The sequence below is a fragment of the Schistosoma mansoni genome, chromosome 4, assembly GCF_000237925.1.
Source record: "Schistosoma mansoni strain Puerto Rico chromosome 4, complete genome".
Classification (NCBI taxonomy): domain Eukaryota; kingdom Metazoa; phylum Platyhelminthes; class Trematoda; order Strigeidida; family Schistosomatidae; genus Schistosoma; species Schistosoma mansoni.
In genome coordinates this window covers 8,496,154-8,521,617 of record NC_031498.1, presented here as the reverse complement: position 1 = coordinate 8,521,617, position 25,464 = coordinate 8,496,154, and the positions used below count along the sequence as shown (strand labels likewise).

At 36.0% G+C, this 25,464-nt stretch overlaps 1 protein-coding gene across 1 annotated transcript in view; it reads right to left on the bottom strand.

Moving 5' to 3' along the window:
* Smp_127050 (putative dna repair protein RAD50) overlaps positions 1-25,153 on the bottom strand; it is a gene marked incomplete at both ends in the record, with an annotated part of 55,695 nt that extends 30,542 nt beyond the window's left edge. Inside the window, 10 exons of the mRNA XM_018796721.1 lie at positions 284-385; positions 1,333-1,409; positions 2,813-2,890; positions 7,985-7,988; positions 10,934-11,039; positions 11,806-11,879; positions 13,211-13,315; positions 16,438-16,545; positions 18,522-18,608; positions 25,031-25,153. Coding sequence (XP_018651834.1) covers positions 284-385; positions 1,333-1,409; positions 2,813-2,890; positions 7,985-7,988; positions 10,934-11,039; positions 11,806-11,879; positions 13,211-13,315; positions 16,438-16,545; positions 18,522-18,608; positions 25,031-25,153 — 864 coding nt within the window. The remainder of the gene's footprint in view (positions 1-283; positions 386-1,332; positions 1,410-2,812; positions 2,891-7,984; positions 7,989-10,933; positions 11,040-11,805; positions 11,880-13,210; positions 13,316-16,437; positions 16,546-18,521; positions 18,609-25,030) is intronic.
* Positions 25,154-25,464: the final 311 nt, after the last annotated feature.

Below are 25,464 nucleotides of genomic sequence, written 5' to 3'. Positions count from 1 at the left end.
GAAGTTAGGCGTCCGCACGAGACTGAAAGTTCTAGGTTATTTATATTCGATAATTTTGATATTCGATTACATTTCCTTGAAAAAGACTGACGAGCGAAATATTAGATTTACTCCTTAGTGTCACAATACCTTTTTTTTTAAAAAAAAAGAGTACAGAACCATGAGAAACCAAAAGAATTAGTCAACATCTAGCATCAACAAAAATGTGAATAGAATAAGGAATACACACAACATGATCCAGTATAAAGTATATTCAGAAGAGAAAATACACAAACGATTTTACCTTAACCTCCATTTCAATTTGTGTTTTCTCAACAATAGTTTTTGTTTGATTCGTTTCTAAAGTACTTAACTCTTTACGTTTATTTTGTAATATATTTTCAGACTGAAAAGTTAAATAACAAATGAAATATGAGAAGTAGAGTAAAATGAAAAATAGATAAATGAGTATACACATGGGAGGTTAAGTATGATAATCATGAAATGACATATTCCCGATTGAAACTATTCGCAAACACCATATTCAACAAGCCATTTTGAATGTTAAGCAAAACATATTAGACTTATATAAGAACTCTCGTCTAAATTAGAGCGAATAGTTTCACAGTATTTGAGCGCCGAGTTGATGTAAGACATTATATAGGAATAATATACATTTGTAAAATCTCAGCGAATGAATTTGTAGTAAATCCAACGTTTCGCCTGACAATCTGGTCCAAGCTTTTTCAAGGAATTAATTTATTACAAATTCATTCGCTGAGATTTTACAAATATATATTATTCCTATATAATGTCATATTAGACTTAGTTTGGACTTTTCAATCTTTATAAACCAATTTCTTTGTAAATAATAAGGTTAGAAAAAATTCAGTAAGATTATTAGCAATATTATTGATGGATCACAACAAAAGAACAAATAAAGAATATGGACAATTTCACTGCAGAAAGTCTTAAGGCTAAACAGATACGTGATAAATATTGAGGATGTGTTTAGTATTGTTGAGTCTTCGTAATGAAAATTTAGTAACTGTGCATCTACTTGTCTATTTATGATGAGTTCACTATTGTATTATAATAAGCTAGATAAGAGTCTTTTAACAGTTGAATTAATGAGTCGATCAAAGCTAGATCACCACTGAAAACCTGGATTTGTACTGCTAAAGACTTCCGTACTAGGACGAAACGGCCTTCCAATTTTTCCAGGTTTTCAATGGCGGTCTAGCTTAGACTGGCTCGTGAATTCAACTGTTAAAATACTACAATCTCAACAAATCCCCTTACTGATCAGACATTATACATTTCATTGACATTATGAAAATAAAATACACTAACTTTATTCAACAGAAAAATCTTTTTTTCGTATTCTGTCTCAGCATCTTCAATTAAACGCTTTAATTCTTCATCACTTCCTTTAATAAAAAGAATTAGGGTACATTATCAGACAAATATTGAAGCATGTTTACAGATCAGAATTTATTTGTATAGTGTCCAGTAAATTTAATGATAATTATTGGTTACAGATTACAGAAGACTAAACTTAGTTAGAAAGCCATAGAAAACCTAGTAGCACTGGACAACTGTTTCATGTTAGAGTGAAAATTCTCAGTAGTGCGTATCTAATATCCTACCAGAGATCGAACTCACTACCTTCAGGTCTGATCAGGAGCGTTAGATCATTACACCACTAATCTGGCATCCAATGGTTTACACGTCTAACTTCAATCAATCCGTGATATTGTGCAGCCATCTTCATCATTGTTGATGTATAGTTGTCTCAGTCTCACACTTAACATGGCTGAATGCCAGTGATCACAGCTTCTAACGAAAACTCAAAGGATTACCTTCCAAAACTAGTCCCCAGTGTGCATTAAAGTTAGTTCACGGTGTAAATTGTAAAACTCGACAATCTCAACAGATATATTCTAATAATAGTTGGTTAGTTTTCATAAAACGTTAAAATCAACTCAAATAATAATCAAGACTATCTGGGAACCATTATTTGCATAAAAAGTAATCACGCCATTATTGACTAAGAAGGAAAGGATAGGCCACTACATATTAACTTAGCGATTTGACAGTAGAGCAATCTCGAAAAAAAAAAATGAAAAAACTGGGTCCTCTGTCAGTAGTTTGAATGGTGTTTAACAAACAATCACATTTTTGTACACTAACTGTTATAAAGGTAGGATACTTGTTATAACGCTAGGGTTTCTTGTTATAACAGTCCTTTCACTTTTTACACGTATGTAGGACGTTAATTTACCTTAGACGAATATTTACACTAAATTCTCTCCCAGTGTCTATTCTACAGGATTTCAACACAACTCAGATTAACAACACGAGATTAGCCTGACTAGAACATCAATATATTTCCACACCAAAATCCGACACAATCCAACAACAAAGAACAGTTTATCAATAATAATCATAAATAATAAGAATAGGGGAATATATAACACATATAACACCTGTCACACTATCTACATGTCTGACTCAGCAAAACAACCAATCATTCTCATTCTCGCTCACACATCACTAACTCTTAAATCGCACAAGTTGAAGGAGGCTAAATATACTACAAGGATGTTCTGTAGTTGAGACCGGGATTTCAAGCATACAATCAGACTGGTTATAGCCTACCCAGACGTAGTAAAGATTACAAACAGACAATATTGTATTGTCTGACCCTTTTGAATGATATAATAAAGCTGGGAATTAACATCCCCGTAATCTTTAATAACAGTGTTTACAAGAGGCTATCAAACAACAAGAAATAAGCAAGAAAAAATGAGTAGAATACTTGAATTATTACCTTGATATTCATTCTGTATGTTTAACATTAAATTCTTTATTGTGTCTGTTAAATGAGCACGTTCAGCTTCACAAGACTCTGCAAAAATTTTTTTAAAAAGATTCAATTCGTTAACCAGTTCTAGTTTAAAACGATTAAAATGATCAGACAATTAAAGTTAAGATACAGGAAGATCTGAAACCAGATCTCATTCTTTCGAATTCCAATGATTGATAAATGAAATACATTTAATCATGTAAATAATAAAAACATAGAGATTATTTTCTGGTCGATTTCAGGAAACAAGATACATGAAATTTGGATTACACATATTCATCGAAAATGACATTTATAGACATTAACGAAACGAAAAGTCAGGAATACAAATTTCTACTGATTGATATCGCAAAATAATAATAATAACTATTATTACAAACTTCCTAACCAATCGCTCAATTTATTTGGAACTATCAACTCTAGCCTTGGTATTCATACCTAAAAACTATAAAATGTAAATGGTAAAAGAAGTTAAACTTACTGATTTCAGCTTGTAAGTTTTGTTAGTTCTGCGTAGCGTTCTTTATACCGGGTTGAGTTTTTCCTTTAGAGTGAAAATAAATTGTTTATTAATTCACTGTCAGTGTTATAATTCTCAGTCTTTAAGATACAAAGTTCAAAACTAATGATTAAATTATACGGGATAACCCTCATCAGTAAATCCTGTATATTAGGTGACAGATAAATAACTTGAAAGTCCTAGTCGAGATCATGAACCAATCAATGTTAGGCCACCAATGAAAACCTGGAAGCGCCGGATGGACATTTCGTCCTAGTATGGGACTTCCCAACACTGGGTGTCCACGATCCCGCATGCAGGATTCAAACCAAGGACCTTCTGTCTCGCGCGCGAACACCTAAACTCTAGAGCATTGAGCCGGCATCCAACGGTATTAATATCTAACTTCAACTAATCCACAATACTGCACGACCATCTTCCATTGCCTTCGGTGGGTAACAACCTCACACCCGACACAATTGAACTCCACTGGTCACGGCTTAAAATTTACCCGTTCAACTTCAACATGAACTTTGCGGATGGTTAGCCTTAATCATGTATTGACTACAACTAAGTGAAATTTAATGGTATGTAAAATGTAGACCGAACAATTGATTATAAGCTTTCCTAGATGTCAAAACTTAACAAAACAATCTCATTTAAAAAGGATAAGAAAAGAAGATTCCTGGAAGAACATTATAGTGTTCTTATAAACGAAAGATTTTTCAAACTATCTTACAGTACTAAAATCTAGACTATGTAGTTATAACAGCGACAGTCCTGTTCTGTTATGAACATACAAATATATGTGCCAAAGGTCATGGTGAATCCAGTAGCTATATATTGACAGGAAACGGTTTACCCTCCAATCGCTAAACGCTCGTAAACCAAATCGAAACAAGCTTATATCAAGATTTGAAACCACTCAAGATATTATCGCAGTTTCAGATCAAAAATATAGTTTGCGTAGCAATGTTGAACTATGCCCACAAACATAGCATTTGTCGACAAAGTGACATTATCAAAATATCTTTTAATCCCTTAAATATTCTAACGCAAATAATATTGGCTAAATGAGAAGTGTAGTCACAGGAAAAACCGATGAAATGACAAGACATCGCATAACTATGAACGACACCTCATTAATGGACAAACAAAACTCATCTGTGAATAAAGAATAACTTCCAGTCCCAACTGAAGTCAACTGTGGTAAACTTGACTTCTAGCAAGCTGTGATAAATCTTCATACTGAATCTCATAAATATGTAACCTTTGTATAGCTGTGAACACGACACATTCGTCATCGTCAAGAAGGACGCGCTAGAATACACCTACAATCTGGTCAACAACGTCTTCGATGACATGAAGTTCACAATGGAACATTAGTCAAAGAACAAACTATCATTCTTGGATTTATTAATCACCAGAACCGATACAATCAAAATAAAGGAGTAAACAATGACAGGTTAAAGGTCATAAATAACCAGTCAACATCGAGATCTACAGGACAAGCTGTGAGTCATATGTGGAGAAATTTGAACACTTCACTTCAACCTGAATTTTGTGCTGTCGTTCAGAAGAACGATGAAATCTCGACGACCAAACCACTTAGCTCAAACAAAACTCCACCAAAAACTAAAATAAAAATGATTATTTTTATTCAGGTGAAATACTAATGTACAAATAACAACAAGATATGGTAGGCACTGATCATTATTATGTTTCAGAGGTCATCAGCATACACGAAAGACTCAAGACAAGGTATAGGGACTGGTCTTTAGTAGATTGTTTCGTAAAGCTAGTAATATATATTCAAGTGCACTCTAAAACATTGAAAGGATTTTAGATTTATTACAAGATTTTAGGTTTGAAAAGTGAATTTCGAAATCGGTGTTTTTTTCAAATCACACGGTTACCTTTAAATAGTTTTGTTCAGAGGACCAAATAAAGATTCTTAGAAAACCACAGAAAAATTAGTTTGTTACAATAGGTGAAAATAATGCTGAAACATATCCTGCGGTAGTTTTGATGCTGAAAAGTACACTTGTTGGTAATACGTAAAGCGACAGCGTCCCATATAGTCGGAAAATTCATGATATAATAACTGTTCCGATTTGTTTAGAATATTTTGACATGCTATGAATAATTACTCATGTCGAACTTCGTGTGCTATATTTCTCGGAGTTGTGTTGTATAATGTATTTTTGTGCGATAAATACATAAATTAAACATAAGTTTAGTTTTAAACAGCTTTAATCATAATTCTTAACAGTCAATAAGCAGTTTAAAAGCTAGGTCTTATTGATTTTAATTGGCCATTTTCTTTCCATATTTATACAACTGATTGTGTGATAAATATACCTTACTTCATTTGTAGTTAGTTAAGTGAAAATATGTTCGAATATGAAGGAAAAACTGAAGAACATCTGGAACTCAAAACAATTGTTAACCAACACCAAGATCAGAATTGTCAATACAAATGTCAAAACAGTTCGACTGTATGGAGTGGAAACCATCATGCGGAAGATACAGGTGTTTATTAACAGTTGTCTACGCAAAATGCTCCGGATCCGTTGGCCAGACACTATCAGCAACAACCTAATGTGGGAGAGGAAAAACCAGATTTCGGCGGAGGAAGAAATCAGGAAGAAGCGCTGGAAGTGGATAGGACACACATTGAGGAAATCACCCAACTGTGTCACAAGGCAAGTCCTTACTTGGAATCCTCAAGGCCAAAGGAGGAGAGGAAGACCAAAGAACACATTACGCCGAGAAATGGAAACAGATATGAGAAGAATGAACAAAAGTTGGATAGAACTAAAAAGGAAGGCCGATGATAGAGTGGGTTGGAGAATGCTGGTCGTAGGCCTAGGCTCCATTGGGAGTAACAGGTGTAAGCAAGTAAGTGAGTAAGTATGAAGGAACAAGTTAGCAATCTACTTTTCTATACTTGAATAAAAATAATCAATTAACGAATAGTTGACTCTGCTTACAACGACAGGTTGAAGCTTTGCAGACATTTCTTCTAGATTTTTTTCTTGTTTTTCAATTGAATGAAGTGTTTCTTCTCGTTCAGAACGAAGCTAAAATAGAACAATATACATGAATGTGTGTACTTTTTTAATGACAGAATTCCACTCATAATAAAATTCATTATTTGTAGATTTATTAATAATTAATGAGATGAAATATTTCAGAAATCAAGTCATAAGAAATGCAAAATGTTACGACTACGAGATTATTATCAGTTAAAATATTTATAAATACTCCACAATTCAACTACATATTGAATTCTTATTAAAGGTTATTGTGGAGATTATTGTGTTTCTTAATTTGTATAACAGACTGGTTTTAGACAAACAACAATTTAAGACCAGGAAGCACTGGACAACTATTGTGTATTAGTATAGTTGTCACAAGTCTCAATTCATAACCCCTCAGGATTGAATTAAGGGTCTTCAGGTTCCATGGTGAGTACTTAACATTTCGATCACTGAGATGGCATCCAACAGTTTATATGTCTAGCTTTCACCTCCAGTGAGGGTGCGAATGTGCATTATTGAGTAGTCTCATGTTAGAACGAGGCAACTGCTCATTGTTTCTTGGTTTCCATTGGTTTTTTTTAACTAAGATCGGTGTATAACATAAACTATAGGATACACAGTGTTAGATATGAGAAAACGACCACCAAAAAATTCATATAACAGGAAGAATCTTTGGAATGATAAATAATATATGACTCTTTGAAGATTAAAGTCAATTCAGTTTCCTGAAACGATCAGACTGTAGCGCCAAAATATTCTAGAAATATAAGAACAAATATTTCACGATGATAGGTTATTTCGATTTTTTTCAAATATTCTCAACTGACTAGCTGTAAATATTTAACGATCAATATATCATAGTGTTGTGTATGACTTAATTCAATAGGCACGTTTCAAACCTTTAGCAAAAGAACTGAATTATGCTATAAGATAATAAATATAGTTTTGTTGTATCCTAATGAGTAGAAAGATTGTACTTCTGATGTTTTGTGACTTAATGTAAGCCACTTCTTTACAGTAAATAGATAATTTAATTCCGTTACTTATTTACTCTGAAGAAGTGGCTTACATTAAGTCACGAAACATCAGAAGTACCATTCTCCTACTCATTGGGATATATTTATTACTAACTTCTAACCCAATGCTCAATTTATTTGAAACTATCAAATCAAACCTTGGTATTGATACCTATAATTTGAAAGACAGATTAAACTAACATTTTCATCGTCATCTGGAAATCTGAACTACTATAAAACTAATTGAAAACAAATACAATATATGTTTACATGGACGTTAGATTTTCACTATAAAATATTATGAGAATAATTCGTCTTTCAACCTCTTATCACCAAACAATTTGTACAAATTTAAACATAAAATTTAAACATAAAAATGATTTAGTATTTTCATAGTTGAAAGCGTGAGTCAATTGAAGCTAGACCACCAGGTTTTCCTTGGTGGTCTCACGCTTTCAACTATGAAAATACTGAAATCTCCACAAAAACACCTTCTGATAAAAATGATTTACTTTTAAAGCTTCATCACGATTTTTGGTTAAATGTTTCAATTCAGTTTTATATAATTTAACATTACCATCCTATAAAAAGAGAAATTAGTAAGAAATTAAATGTAATGGAATAATAATTGTATTAATTAGTTCATTATAAGAAAGAAACATAAAATACAATGTAAAACTAGGTAATAACTAACATTAGTTAGGTGTTATTCAGTTAAGAAGAATAACATGTTTATTTATTTATTCAACTTGTCTAAATTGAAGTTCAGTAAAACAAAAGACAATAAGCTGAATATGTTTTTTTAAGCGGTGATTGAGAGATGATTTCCTGATATTATAAAAACAATATGATAAGAGAAATTTTATTACTGGAGATTGGGAAATTTGAAAAACGAGACGTAAAAAAGCAGTTAAATAAGTTTAATTAAATAACCTAACAATTATGTATACATTAAGTCAGTCAGTTAGTACCAACATAAAACCTGGTACGTAAGTACATCGGTTCAAGTTGTCATAACCCTTTATCAACATATATTAAAATATGAACTGGACGGAGATTGTGACGGTTAACTAAATTACCACTACCATTGAAACTGAAGTAGATGTAACCTGAAGGTTGAAAAATCATTTATTAGTAAATAAAATACACTAATAAAAAACCTATTCCGGCCGTAATCATGTGAACGGTGGTTTGTAGCCATTGTAATTATACAACTAAAAAAAATATTCTCTTTAATCCCATTTAGTACATATGATAATCACGACAAAATCAAATGAAATGATTATTAACAGTTTCGGCCAATATGTTAAACACTATATGCAATCAAGCAAATAGATCGAACCATCTAGGCCTGAACACTGACCTTTGAGAACTTATTTGAATAGGTAACACTGACAATATTGTAAATTTAGAATACGCTGAATACCATGAGATAGGGGGGGGTGAGATAAAAACAATACGCAGTTCTATCTTGGCACATCTAATTGATAGTTGTCATAATGTAGATAAATTGGAATCATTCCGAGTGATCTACGGTGTACTTCCATCATTTCCCAACGGAGTTCGATCCCGTCTCCTACATATAGCTGAAGCCATAGGAATTCGCACATTTAACCACAATTTATGTATACAGATGTTGTTTCGTAATGAAATTGTGCAAGGACCGAGAAGCCTGGCAGTCAGAGCATACTAACGAGTTGGAAGTAGCATATGGGTCTAGCAATTTTCGGAAGCTCTTTCAACTTGTCTGAGTCACTGGCGTCTTTTCGGCTGTGGAACTGACTGAGTTGTTAACAAAGGTCTGGCACCTAGAGAGTGTTCCAACATCATAAGGTGAGTCGTTAGTTGTTCCTATCTTTAAAAAGGGTTCACGTCACATGTCCAACAATTGCCGGGGTATGGTTGTACTTCCGATTGCGTCCAAATTATTGGTTCCCGTCACATTTCGTAAATTGTTCAAAACACAAGAAAGATTGAATCGTGAGGAGCAGGCTGGTTTTCGTCCTCATCGAGGATGTTTTGATCATATCTTCACCCTCCGCCAAATGTTAGAACACCGTAATACTTATTACAGACCAACAATCATAGTTTCTTGACATCAGGACTGCTTTCAATTAGTTGGACGGGGTTGTCCAATCTCACCATTCCTCTTCAACCTTGCTATCTATAACGTTCGGGAAACAGTTCCGATGGATGTAGGTAATGGTGGTGTGGATCTGTTGCCTGGAGAAACACTTTCAACCTTGAGTATGCGGATGATATTGTCTTATTGTGCAATAATCCCCATGCCATGCAATCCGCACTTAATCAGTTGAGAATTAGTGTTCGTAGGTATGGTATGTACTTTGAGCCTTCCAAGTGCAAAGTACTTTTAAAAGACTGGTAGGACTCTGACCCTGCACTCACCCTGGGCAGTAAGCAGATAGAAGTAGTCGAGAAGTTCGTGTATCTGGGTAGTTGCATAAGTGCTGGTGGTGGCGTAAGTGGTGAGATCAATTCACGTATAGTGAAAGTCAGAGTAGCTTATGCCAACCTGGGTAATTTTTGGTGCCTTCGTGATGTCAGTCTGGCTGTAAAAGGTCGGATCTATAACGCGTCGGTGAGAGTAGTTTTCTCCATGCTTTTGAGATTTGGCCTCTTCGAGTTGAGGATGTTAGACAACGCTGTGTTTGATCACCGTTGTCTCTGAAGGACCGTTGACATCCAGTGGCAACACCATGTTAGTAATGCCGAGGTTCGACATCATGTGTTCGGGTACAGCGACGATAATCCAACTTATGTCAGTATATTGAAACATCGACTTCGGTGGCTTGGACATGTCTTACGAATGTCATCACACACAATTTCACATCGTGCACTATTTGTTGACGCTGAGGCTGGTTGAAAAAGTGGAGAGGTGGTTAGTGTATGACATGGTGTTATGGTAGGAAAAAACGCTACAAAGGAATGGATTATGTTGTTCCTTCACGATTCCCTGTTTGAACTGCTAGGGATGGTACAATACAGTGGCTTAAGACGTCATTAGACATGGTTCAGAATAGAAGCCAATGGCTATCCTGCTGTAACTTTGTTTTACTTTTTACATAAAAATGAACATGACTTCGTTGAATGAAAGATTCGACATTGAGAAACAGAACGACTCTGAAAAGCTATATTATGGTAAGATGTCCGTCGTATTTGCAATGTAAGGTTAAGATTACAATTTTCAGATGAGAACTTATATAAAAATCGAGCCATTAGGCTCCTCTAAAAATGTCTGAGAAGAAACAGAAGATTACGATATACGTAGGAATATCGATCGAGCAAAACTTGATATTATTGATCAGATCAGAGACTGTTAAAGAATCTCATGAACACTTAAATTTTAAAACTATGAATACTTGTGATGAAGTGCGTCGAAAGTTAAGAACAACCTTTTGTAAAATACCTAAACCAAAATGACATCATAATTCAAATCAAAAATATAGCTCTTGACCACGTATTATTTAAAGAAAAATTTTGAATGCTACTAAGTTTTATAACTAACATTGTCTTGTTTACATTTCCGAATAGCATCCAGTGCTTTCACATAACGTGATGAAGCAAATAAATCGTCGAAACGTTGTTTTACCGATTTCGCTTCTTGTAAAGGCCTATAATGAAGGATACAGGAAATTGTATAACAACACATAGTGAATTGCAGTACAACTTAAGTTGCCAGTTAAGGACTATTGCAAAATGTAAAATATATTTAATAGGTTTTAGGGTTAGCTATTCCACATTTAATTGACACAATAAATAGGATCGCGGAATAAGAGACTTAAGGAGTTATATCCTTAATATACTTCATGATGTCATTGAATGAAAGCTTTCACCGCAGCATTACTTACTGTTATTATTCGGCGTAAAAACACAAACCTTTAAATGACCAGGTTATTTTAGGAGACAAGTCATCGGTAAAGTAACGTGTTCAGAGACGTTTTCGATAGACATTACAGAGTTTCTTTCCAGTTCAGTGAATATGGTTATTTTCACACCTACGATAGCTAGAACAATTGAACTTCAATAGCATAGACGCCTGTTTGAATTCCACTTTACATAACGAAGCCTACCAAGTCACATATTATTATTAGCATTCACGCAAAATAGTTGATTAGTTGTCTGGAACAAGAAACCATGCATGACTAACGAAATTCATGTTCAGTCACACGGGTTAGAGTGTGAAAACTGAATAGTTATATCTTTTTTTAGTTGGGAATAAGAGACTCGAAGCCGTAACCCAATGAACGAAGGTAGTGCTGTAGCAACAAGTAACCACGTCCAAAAAGGAATACTTAAAATATTACCGATATATGGATTAGAATAGCTGATATTATAAGTGCAAAACAAACAAAGCCACATTAAAAGATAGGAACTGACCAGTTAGAATCTTCTTGGTGGCAAAAGATAACATTTTCCAAGACAGCTTTTGATACACCCAAACTTGTAACCATCTAACCAAATTTCGAAAAATAAAAAACCGAACCATTAGTTTAGAACCTAGTCACAACCACAGAAATATGTTGACAAGCACAAATATTATTGAATAAAACAGCGTAGACTGCATTTAGCGTGCCAATTCTGAACTTCATTAGTTGACCTAGCACTTTCCTATCTAGAAATCAAACCCATATTTTATGTTGTGGACTCAGTGGTAACATCACTTTGAGGATGTACATAGTGCAGTATTGGGAGATATATTTCATAACCGTAGGCTACAGCTGACTGTCTTGTTACTTCCTAGCATAAGTTCTCCTAGCTAGTGTTATTTAATGACTATTCTTGAGTAATTTTACTTTCATACTTCTGAAATGGGAAATTCTTCTTTCCATGAATAAAAACTCTGCCATATTTCAATATTTCACAATTTTGGTTGTATTAACAATGTTATCTTTTTTCGAGACAGAAAATACAGCCATACTTGTTTTTCACCACGAATTTATAAACCTACAAATAGTAACCACAGCGTTACACAGTTGAATAGTCAGTCACAACGTAGAACTTCGTACGTACGTACGTACATCAGTTCGAGTTGCTATACCACATTAGCACAGAGATACAACTGTCGATTCAAATCCCAGTGATAGAAGTAATAAGAGTATAAGCATTAGTGTGAAAGACTAGGGTTTGAAGATGTTATTAAAGAAGTATAATCCAGTGAAAGAAATTTGGAGAGAGAAAAAAGAGACATGAAGAATTCAGAAGATTAGAATTTGATAGAACACAAAGAGTGGATGCGCCTTGGCCATTGCAAACGATTTTGAGCCATGTCATTCAAGGTCTCTAACAATCGATTGCCATCCTCACCTAGTACCCGTTTCCTAACAACTTCATTACTTACCTGGTGGTCCCAGGATATACGGGCAATGCTTCGAAGACACCTATGATCGAATACTAGCAGCCTACGAATATCCTCTACTCTTATCGGCCATGTTTCACTGCCATAAAGTAGGACGGAACGAAATGCTGCACAGTAAACCCGTCGTTTGGTTGCCAGACGGATATCTCGCCTACGCCATAAATGACGCAAGTTGGCGAAAGCTAGACGAGCTTTCTGTATCAGTGCTAAGATTTCGTCACATACCAGACCACAAGGGCTGATGAGACTCTTGAGATAAGTGAAGCGGTCAACACCACAGTTGAATATGTTAGGTCACAATTAGCTTTATCTAAACATGACTACTTAAAAGTGAAATAACCAATCCAATATCAAAAGCTGTCACAAAATAATTTAAGAAAAAAAGGAACTTTACGGTGCTCACTAAGAAACGAAAATAAGGCTTACTTCCTGATCTAGGTCAGTACATCGTAGGCTGACACTTGTGACACGTCCATCTGGGTACTGACGTTTTATTGATCCATCCAGAGTTTTTAAAGTCCCTTGCTTTGTCTATTGAGCGAATATGAAGAAAGTACTTTATTATACTTAGAAAAAAACGGTTGATATTACAATTACATTCAGCGTGTAACAAACAACACTACTGAAACAATCAACCATTTGGCTGTAAAGAGTTTTCTCATAATTTTAATTTTTAATTATGAAGTATATTTACGACTAATCAGTCTTCGTCAGTTTGACGCTAGTTCTTAAACAAGCATTGAAACTTGTATCCAACTGAATACAAACTACTTTGCATATGTTTTTCCAACTAAAAAGTTCACAGAAAGAACTACGCGTTTTACTTCAGGCATGGTAGGATCAGGAGTTAACATATTGAAATGTTGTGCAAACCTACTGTGAAGCGCGGAGTAAACAAGTGGGAATCGAGAAAAGTATCAAAAGCAGCTTAAGTTACACTAAGCAAGTAACAAATGTTTAAAACCAGTAGAGTTCCTAGAAAGTATTCAGAGTGCAAATTTAGGCAGCGTTAACGTAAGGCATATACACCAAATACCATAAGCCACAAAAGAAGTCAATCACAACTTATAAAGCAAATATATTGGATCTATTAAGTAATGATCGGAATCACCAAAGCCGAAACAACTTCTGTTTGGCAATTGCATGTTAAATGCTCTTGACCGATCCATTGGAACAACGTGAAATCCAGCATAACAGTACAATCGTCTAAGATGACGTAATTTAAGACAGTGCAATAAAAACTAAACAACAAAAGAAAGAACAGAGACTTGGGAGAACTAAACAAAAAATTGGGCTAATTAGTTAAAATGACCTTCGAAAGGATTTCAGATACTATGAAGGTAATGTTCAATACAAAGTGGCGTCATTTGACGAACAATCCATAACCAAGAAATAATGAGCAAGAGTTTCATACTAGTTTCAGATTCACCCACTACAGAATACAATTATATTGGATCGATAAGTCAAAGTATAGCGGTTCACATTTTCAATCTTATCTAATTTTTGATATAGCCCGAACCCCATGAAATGTCATGTGTAAATTATTTTGGAACAGTTTGCTTAGTAGCGAAAGCCACTAGCTAATAATAGTAAAAGATTTTAAATGACGCTAAAGTATTTATCAGATTTATCTTCTCTTCCCCTTCAAAAAATCTTAAAGAAATATTGCATGGCAAAGAAAAATAACGAATAGATGATTAACTAGCAGAATGGAAATAAAAACCACACAATGCGAAGGCGACAACAGTACTTCTTGTAATTAAGGTGAAATAATTTTCTTTTTGATGTATTGATTTCTTATTGAATTTCTGTTTTCCGACTCCAATAATAACGTTGACCTTTATCCTACTATACTGTTTCATTTATTTGAATACAGTTTCCTAACGTTGTTATGTAAAAAACGACCGGTTTGCCTAGGAGCATCATATCTATTTTAGATTAGAAAAATTTCCCATATTTTGGGTCAAACTAGCTCGGTTTCATTTTTGGTTTCAATAAAAGCTGCAGCCAATTAGCTTATTTTAATCCGTTTAGGACGAGACATTTGTTGATCATCAAAACCCAAGAAAAGCTCTGAGAAAACAACGCGATGACCAGAATCCACAAAGGCACTTTAGGAAGAGTGGTGGTCTTATACACCCCATTAATAGTTAATAATAATGTGGTCGACTTGATTACAACATTTGGTTATAGAAGGAGGACAACACACAGCACATTGGCGATAACTGGGCCGGAAGTTGGTGTTATGCAGAAACTGGTTGTGATCTATACAAAGCTCTAGAAGGTATCCTAGCCATATACGCCGGGACCACCGAGTCCGAATCGGTCATCCAGACAACCCAACTCTGTCTCCAACATGTGCATTTCAGCCCCTATTTAGCTCCAAAATGTCTGTCAGATGCGCCTTACGGAGATCACCTAAAGTGTTAGAATTAATTTTTTGTACTGGTGCTATAATTCATCCGCGCGTAGTCTGGGTTTGTGAAAAGCCGTTATTTTCAGCGTTCCTACTCGCTCTGATTGAACATTTTAACCTAACAGCACATAAAAGATTGTCAATAGGGATCCAAATAGTTGGTACTACCTCCTTCCACTCCGGTACTTGATGATACGCTTGAAGAGATTATGATGTTGCCTAAACCAGAGAACGGAATGAAAGTAACACTACAACAGGACAAGCTGAACTATTCCACTGAGCCACAGCCCTGCTAACTAGAGAGAGAAGACCAGACTCAACCGAGGGAAATGTATATTCCAAAAGCAGTCAGAAGCACGAACGAACAAGCACACAACTCATGCATATATATACAGTGCAAAAATCTCCTTGGAAAATGTCACAAAACAGCCTACTAAAAGAGGAAACGGAAGAATAACATTTAAGCTCCTTCCAAATGGGAAATATAAGCTGAAGGTAAAAGTGGGCGCTTCTTGCGCGGAGGTGAGAAATTCAAACTCCCAAAATAAAACTACAGAAATGAAACGTTTACCAAGTGATTTCCGGAGATCTGGCATTCCGAACACAATGCAATTTGATGCTAAGGAACCGGTGCCGGTGTATGGTTCTTATATTTTACCAAGACATTCTGTAATTTGGTATACATTTGGCTGTCTCGTCACCTGTGTGTTCTCGTTCACTACAGTAGGACACTCAAATAGAAGTAGGTGGTTTGATTAGGAGACAACTTCCCGAACATTTGATCTAAAGGTCACAAGATAGTGAGACAATGTCGTATCCACCGAGCTATTTCAAATGCCGGAAGTCTATTTCTCGTCTCAATCGTAAAAGCAGTGCTAATTCGTACGAATGGTAAGCATAACATCACTGTAAGAAGCTGAAAACACAAGTGGAAGAATGAGAGCAGGTCAAACAGAAGAAAGAGAATTCTCACCATTCTTGGCATAACTAGGATGTTTGGGGTTTGAAACATTCGGTGAAAAAGTTCAAGTTTTATGTAAATGTTGTGCTATATGACAATTAATAAGGAAAAGCGAGATATTTATCACGACGCGAAAATCACTGACCCATCGACTTTACAATCTAATAACAGGATGATTTTGAAAAAGAATAGAGATTTAAGAAATATCAAATAGAAGTTTGTGTGTATTAATAATAGATCTGAACTATTTACAGAAGTATAGAGAGAAAATCTTACTTTATCACGCTGTGTTGCCATAAGTGCTCGGGAAACAACCATAGGACAACCTTTAACATCACGAATTTGAAGAGTAACCTTGGCTTTCACTTCACTTTCTTGTGTTATCTAAGTGAGAAAATCGTAAAAGATTAATAGATTACAGTCATCATATATACTTTGTTCGTTAATTATAGTGAATTAAATTAGGCGAGTAACACATTTCTCTATAAGTATGATATTTCATGATTAATTAATAAAAACGTTATGATAAATAAGACATACCTTTCATGAAATTAATAATCATTTCATAGCTATTTATTCCGTAGAAAGTTGAGAAATAATAGGCAACCATAAATTTTAAAGTAGCCCTTAGATGTTAAAAATAATATCAGGCGAGATGACTACCACACATTCCATATATAAACCCAGAAATAATGATTATTTAAAAATGAGCTTCCTGATCTTTGAAGAATGAATACTACTTATTATTTGACTAACCGGAAAAATAATGTATACGCGCATTGTCAGGGACAGAGAAGGTGCATATTAAATATATAGCTCTGGCATATATATAGTAGTTAATCCCAGTAATAACAATGGTCTATTTGATTATTCTCATCAGGTACCTTTTATTAATCATTTTGTGCCCGCAAAGGCCCTGCTACGGCCGAGAGTGGGGAGAGTCAGCTCTCCCTCTCGAAATGCTTTCACACGGCCAAGCGTATACAGTCTGTCAGGGAAGTCCTACTCACTGTTTTCTCGCACCAAGGGTGTTGCTTACGAAATTGAGAAGACGAAAAGAAAATGTCCGGCGCTTCAATCGGGTTGGTGGACACGGGAAGTCCAACTAGGGGTGTGTGGAAAACGCTGATTTAGAACCAATGGTGCACATGAGCTCCAGGGTCCTGAAGGAACAAATGGCGTGTGAATCAATCATTGGTCACCGGCTGCCATGAGACTGCATCTCCTCACGATGCTCCACTGCCTTGTGGATCAGACCTTTAGGTCAAAGGCTTGGGGTGTGGCACCCTAAGGAAACCATCTGCTTCGGTCTGGGCACCCGGGCATTATCATAGCCCCCACACAATTAAGTGAAATGACAATTTTTGTGTGGCACATATGTATCTGGTGCCTTCTTTTACCAATATTTGTGTATCCAAATAAATAAATAAATATTACGATACAACTAAATCAGTGGGTTCAAAAAATATGAGAACCTTTCTATCCCATTTCCAATGAATAAGTGTCTTCTTACTATAGTTACTTCAACGATCGTATGTTTCTATGTGGTGACCACCAAGGAATATATTAATCCTGAGATTAGAGTATTCGCTAATATACCGAAATTAACAAAAACATTCCAACACTGAAGATATTTTAACTAGATCAACGCATAATCCAATATGATAAATCAGTAAAACAGATTAAGGATTCAACGTTTTGTTTAGACGAATTAGAAACGATAAATGATACAAAATTTGGGATATAATTAGCGTTATGATCATCTCAACACAAATTGGGGAACGAGAATGACATATAATTTCATGAGATCAGTTTCAATTACAGTCTACATAGTGTATCCGGACTGTTTCACTACAACTTCGTTCAAATAATGAGGGTTTCGAATATTTACAAGCCATAACTACCATGAGCCTGGATTTCGTTGCCAAGGTTACAGAAAAGATGAAAATCTATTAAGAACAAGCTACAATATATGAATACTTGATGTGTCTTACTTTTTGGACTGGTAAGACAAATCTGTTATAACGAACTCGTGGTATTGAATAAGCCAATTAAACGATATTTTATCTTTAGGCTCTCAACAAACAAATTTAGCCACCTTAACAAACAGACATAAATACAAAAATCAACCATGGAATTTCGGTCAACAACGAATCAGAGCTGAATTTTTTATTAAATACTTTGGAAGAAAATTAATAAGTTCGAGCACAAAATTTAGCAAGTACTAGAATATGTAGTAATGAAAAGTAAAGTAAGGACATTTTATAATGAATGTAAATTATCAAAAAACCATTGGCATGATAAATAACGAACAAGGATTGAGTTACTTTAATAAGGAACTGGTAGTGGTAGACACTTACCCTAGGATCATGGATAAATGAACATCCAGTTTTCGATCCAGGAGGTAGTTCTCCGGTTGCTGAATATTTCAAACACTCGATGACAGTCTGAAACATAATATTTCTGGTATGATTAATGGAGACTTTCTAATAAATTATAATTTGGGCCATAGATACATTAAAAGCATCTGTAAAACAATTAAGGGATTATTTATTCCCTACAGATGTTTTTGGATTTATTTTGAGAGCGAATGATGACATAGAAAAAATTAAAATCACTAAGGTGCAAGGCAGTTAGTTATCAAATCAACTATTAAATATAATACACCAGATATCATTTTATTATTCCGATCATCTTTCCTTGACCTTTGATTTTCATATGATAAAAATACTGCTGACAGTTCGCAGAAAAACGCTTTAAATTAGATTAAAATAAATGAATTATACGGTGTCGAAATAAGTCAAGCATATTGTCTGAAACGATAGGGAAACTTTAGGTCAGAAATCATCATTCTTTGAATGGTATTTATAATCTCTTACAAAGAACGTCTGTAGCAGGAGTATTCCCAGGAAGAAGAACGACGAATAGTTAGGCATATTAACAAAATAGTTGATTCTGCGCTGAGAACCTCAGCAACTAGAATTAGAATTGGTTTACCCCCACCCTATTCCTCAGGTTAATTTTGATTAATCCAATTAGTTCAACAAGTTATTGTGTAGCCAGTAGGAAAATAATTTTTCAACGGTACGAACGATAATTGCGAATTCGAACAATGTTTCGCACTTATTATATCAGCTTTAATTTATATAACCCATAAGATTTGCGTTAATGAAGTATTTTATTTGTATACTTAATCCTTTGATAAGGTTTCGGCTCTAAATCTTTTTATCATATTGCTGTAAGACGCGATGATAAGGTGAATTATGAATACTTAATGACTTTTGCTACAACTTAACAACTAAGTAGTTTAATACAGTCGGCTTCAATATGCGCTTTTGTAAGGATTAGTAATATTATACGTGTATCAAACCAAAGTGAACCACTTTTCCAAACTGAGAATAATTCTGAAGTCCTGTGGCAGTGACAAATCCACTTGAACCTATTTAACTGTGAACTGAATAACGGTCGGTAGATCAAGGAGAAAATGATAAATAGTCTCGAAGAATCTTGTCCCTACGTCAACTTTTAGAACTAAAAGTAGTATGAAATGCACTTACAGAATGGGAACCTCATGGATCTAGAATCATCAAAGCATCCTTCAAAAAAAGGAGGGGATTACAATGAATGTTGCCCAGTGTTATGTGCCTACTAATGATAGCAATGAAAACGAAAAAGATCAGTTTTATGAGAGGCTACAGTAGATCATAGAGAAGTGTCTAAGAAAAGACCTGACCATTTTGGCGAGAGACATAAACGCAAAGGTCGGTATGGACATCAGGTACAAATATATTATAAAACGACATGATGTGGGAGAAACAAAAGAAAGTGGTGACCAGTTTGCAAATTTATGTGCTTTCAACAAAATAGTTATAGGTGACACAATATTCTCCCACAAACTCATGCACAAAATTACATGGGTTTCAAAGGACAACACTGGGGGAAACGAGATCGACCACATTTGATCGAATAAAAAGTTCAGAAAGTCCATAGGAGATGTGGGAACAAATAGAAGAGCTAATATAGCTTCGAACAATAATCTGGTTGTGGCCAAGACGAAACCGAAGCTAAAGAAGGACTAGAAAACTGAAGAAACAACACTATAAAGTATAATACAGCGTTTCTTCGAGATACTAGAAAATCCAACGAGTTCGAGATAGCTCTCAGTAATCAATTCCAAGCCTTACAAGATCAACTCAAAGAAGAGGAAACTATGGCGAACAACTGGAAAAGAATTAAAGAAGCAATAACTTCAAGATGACAGGAGGCGCTGGGTCGAAAAAAGCACTAGCACAAAGAGTGGATTTCAAATGATACCCCGGACAAGATTCAAGAAAGGAAGGACAAGAAGACAGAAATTAACAACATGCAAACAAGAGCAGAAAAAGACAATTCATAGCCAAATACACAGAAGCAAACAAACAAGTGAAGAGGAGCAATAGAGCTGACAGACAGAAATATGTAGAAGACCTAGCAAAGACAGCAAAAAGCAGTAAGACAAGGGGGTTTGAGACAACTATATGACAAAACCAAGGAGCTAGCAGGAAAATATGGAAAGCAAGAGCGACTAGTCAAGAACAAAGAAGGCAAGCCAATCACTGAGGTTCAAGAACATAGGAACAAGTGGATAGAACATTATGAAGAACTCTTGAATAGACCAGCCCCACTGAGCCGACCGGACATCGAAGTGGCACATACATACCTTCCTATAGCTGTCACTCCACCAAAGGGATCAATATGGCAGTCAGACAAATCAAGAGTGGGAAAGCAGCAGGATCTGACAGTATACCAGCTAAAACACTGAAGTTAGACACAGAGGTAACTGCAAAGATGCTCCACATTTTCTTCAAAAAGATTTGGGAGGAAGAACAAGTGCTGACAGGCTGGAAAGAAAGATACCTTATCAAGACACCAAAGAAAGGTTTCGGCATGCATGCGAACTACAAAGGCATCACACTACTATCAGTACCAGTGTTGGTGAACCGAATGAAGGACTCAGTAGACGTCAAATTTTGAGATCAACAAACTGGATTCCTTGAAGAGCAGTCGTGAACAGACCGAATCGCGACACTACGGATCACTGCTTAACATTCAGTTGAACGGAACTCATTATCATACACCAACTTCCATGACGATGAGAAAGCATTTGACAGCATGGATAAGAGAACCTCATGGGGTAATTGTTATCATTATACAGAATTCTTACAAAGGACTACAGTGCAAAGTCGTGCATGGAGGGCAGTTGACAGATGAGTTCCAAATGAAGACCAGTGTCAGAAAAAGCTGCTTACTCTTGCTCTTTTCCTTCTGATGGTTCACTGGATTATAAAGACCTTAACATCTCGGGGGGAAGCACGGAATAGAGTGGACAGTTTGGATGCGGCTAGACGATTTGGATTTGGGAAATGATCTAGCTCTTCAATCCTATACACACCAGCAAATGCAAGTGAAGACAGTCATTGTAGCAGCAGCCTCTGTATCAGTAGGCCTCAACATACACAAGGGAAAAAGCAAGATCTTCAAGTACAACACAGAGAACACCAACCCGATCACATTCGATGGAAAAATTCTGGAAGAGGTGGAAAGTTTTACGTACGCGGGCAGTATCATTGATAAACAAGGAGGACCTGATACAGATGCGAAAGCACGGGTCGGAAAAGTAGGGACAGCATTTCTACAGTTGGAGAACATATAGAACCCAGAAAAACTGTCAGCCAGCACCAGAGTCAGAATTGTCAATACAAACGTCGAGTTTTATAGAATGGAGCTGAAACAGATAACTATTACAAGCATCATCAAAAAGATACAAGTGTTTATAAACAGTTGTCTACGCAAGATACTCAATGGCCGTTGGCTGGATACCATCAACAAAGACCTACTGTGGCAAAGGACAAACCAGCTTCCAGATGAAGAGATTAGGAAAAGACGTTAAAGGTGGATAGGACACAGTGCAGAAATATTCAAACTGCGTAAAAAAGCAAGCCGTAACTTGGAATCCTGGAAACAAAATGGAAAGAGCCAGATGAAATATAACATTGTGTCACGAATTGGAGGCAACCATTAAGAGTGAATGACAGTAGGAAACAATGAGAAAGAAAAGCCTAGGACGGAGTTAGTTGGAGATTCCTGATCAGTAGCTTACTTTTCACGAGAGGTAACAGCAGTAAGTAATTAACTACTGGTGTGCAGCATTTGTAGGGAACGAATATATATCTTAAAATAAACACGTGTGGTCAATCATTCGTATCCAAGTTAGAACCTGACTCATATATGCAGTGGTTCAAGGTACCGCACCATATTGGCATGGCGAAATGAAATTACCAAGCTAAACCACACGGTTTTAGTAATGGTAACTACCAAAAATAGTAGAAAAGAATAGGTATAAAAAAGTGGGATTTTGGGAATGAGGATACAAGAGGAAACAAAGATTGGATGCGTCTACGAAACTCCAGTCGATTCTGAGCTGTCATAAAACATCTCCAACCACTGGTTATGTCAATCGCCCGGACCACAATTACGTGATCTGCACCTACCTAGATGGCTCAGCCCAACAGTTGATGACTTCATAGACTGATGCCATGTTTTGATTTGGCTGTCCCTTAATTTTTCCCACCCCACTCCTAGGTCAGATATATCGACAATCGAGGTAGGCGGTGGTTGGATATACGTAATGCATGTCCCAACCACTAATTTGATGAACGTTCACTACCTCATCAACCCGTTTGTCATCTTTACATAGCACCCTATGCCTCTCATCAGAATTGCTCACTCAGTGGTACCAACATACACGAGGACTGCTTTGAAACACCTACGTTTGAATACCAGTAACCTACGAATATCCTTTGTTTTTAATGGCTGTGTTCCATACCCATAAAATAGAACAGGCCAAATTACTGCTTAGTTAACTAGTCCTCTAGTCGGCAGACGGACATCTCGCATACCTCACAAGTGGAGCAAGTTGGTAAAAGTCAAATAAGACTTCTGAATCCGTGACATGACACAAACCCACCAATCATGATAAGTCTTCTACGGTAAGTGGAGTGGTCGATCCGCCGAAATACCCCACTTCCTATCATTAGTTCAAGTGTTGACGCAAACCATTCCTGAAATAAATAAATAACATATTTGTAATATCCCAGAGAATAAAATCTCTGAAGAAATGGCTTACACTGAGTCACGACACGTCAGAGAATCTAATTTTTCTACTCATTGGGATATTACAAATATTTTATTTATTAATAACAATCTACCCAATGCTCAATTTATTCAAAAATTATCAAATCAAAACTTGGTAATGATACCTACATTCCTGAAATATTTTGCATTGAGAGGGATAGAATCAAATTCCAAACATGTTAGCACTGTTGCTTAAGGAGATTAGAAGACTGGATTTTGTCAGCGTCTTCACTAAACAGAACCACGTCGAGTATTATAGGTCAGCAAGTGAGTTTTTTCACATAAAATAGTTAACTCATTCCCCGGGCACCTGAGTATGAGCCACACCAGGTATGGGGACTAATAATAATACCTGGTTCCTCAAGCGGAAGTAGGGTGGGTGTGATTCGAACCTAAAACTTAGTACCCGAAAGTCGGACGCCTTAGCTTGAGTTACCGCATTGATTCCATGAGTCAGTCAGTTACAACGTAGGATCAGACACATATATGCATCGGTCCAAGTTGCCACACCTCATTTGCACAAGATGAACAAATTTATAGGTGTAGTTAATTTAATGGTAGTAATAAATAAGAAAAAATTGCATATAAGGATGTGATACAGAGATGAAGAATTAGTTCGTAGAAAGAAGGGTACAAAGTAATCTCACGGTTTAAAGGTGTATACACCTGCGCCATTGTGATCGATTCTGAGCCATGTCACCCACAGTCTCCAACGATTGGTTACGATAGTCACGAGGACTCCAATCAAGTAGTCTGCATCCACCAACATGGCTAAGACTAGAAGTTAATGACTTCAAGCTCTGATGCCACGTTTTGGTTTGGCCGCCCCTAACTCTCTTCCAACCATCGCCAATACTAGGCAGCGTAGCGCGTCGTGGTAATCGGTGTTCAGGCATACATGCACGTACCCCAACCACCTCAGTCGATAAAGATTCATGATCTAATCAACTGATTTACCATCATTCCCTAATACCCTGTGTCTAACCTCACTATTACTTACCCGGTGATCCCAGCAGATGCGAGCAATATTTCTAAGGCATCTGTGGTCAAATACTAGTAACTTACGAGTATCTTCTACTCCTAATGGCCACGTTTTGCGGCCGTAAAGTCAGTCACAACGTAGAACTTCGTTCGAGTTGCCATACCACATTAGCACAGAGATACAACTGTCGATTCAAATCCCAGTGATAGAAGTAATAAGAGTATAAGCATTAGTGTGAAAGACTAGGGTTTGAAGATGTTATTAAAGGAGTATAATCCAGTGAAGGAAATTTGGAGAGAGAAAAAAGAGACATGAAGAATTCAGAAGATTAGAATTTGATAGAACACAAAGAGTGGATGCGCCTTGGCCATTGCAAACGATTTTGAGCCATGTCATTCAAGGTCTCTAACCATCGATTGCTCTCATCTCGCGAATCCCAGTCGATAAGTAGGACAGAGCGAACTGCTGCGCAGTATATTCGTCCTTTAGTTGATAGACGGATATCTCGTCTTCGCCATAGATGACAAGGTTAAATAAAGGTGAATATATGTGTACTAAAAATGGGAACCTTAAAAACAGGAAACAAACTATTACAGAGGGGGAGAGCTACTTATACTTTCGAACAGTCTAAATGGCGATCAGCAGATATATTATTTTTCAATGTATTAAGTCTAAATAAAAGTGGCAAACTAAAACATTAGACTAGTAACTAACCGTTTTTCCCGTTCCGTTCTGACCAAGAATTAAAGTGACAGGTGTAAAAAATTCAATTTTTTGAGATGTTTCCTGTCCAAAACTTCGAATTCCAAGAATACTCATTCGTTCTATCAACGCCATTATAATCTGCATTTTGAATGAAGATTCAGTAGTTAAAGCAACAGATAAGCAGAATTAAGCGTACAATTATAGTTCACAGAATAAATTGGTTATTTTCGTGGGTTAACTGAGTACACATTATTTCCGGAACCTTTAGTATACAGTCCTCTCGAAATCGATACAAGATCTGTGATTTCAGAGTACTAATATCTTCAAATACTTTTCCAACATGCAAACATGTATGCAGGATAACTAGCATGTTAGTAGACAGTTCAGTGAGTTCATTTCTACTTATATCCCAGATCTCATCCCCAAGGAACACCCAAGTGAAG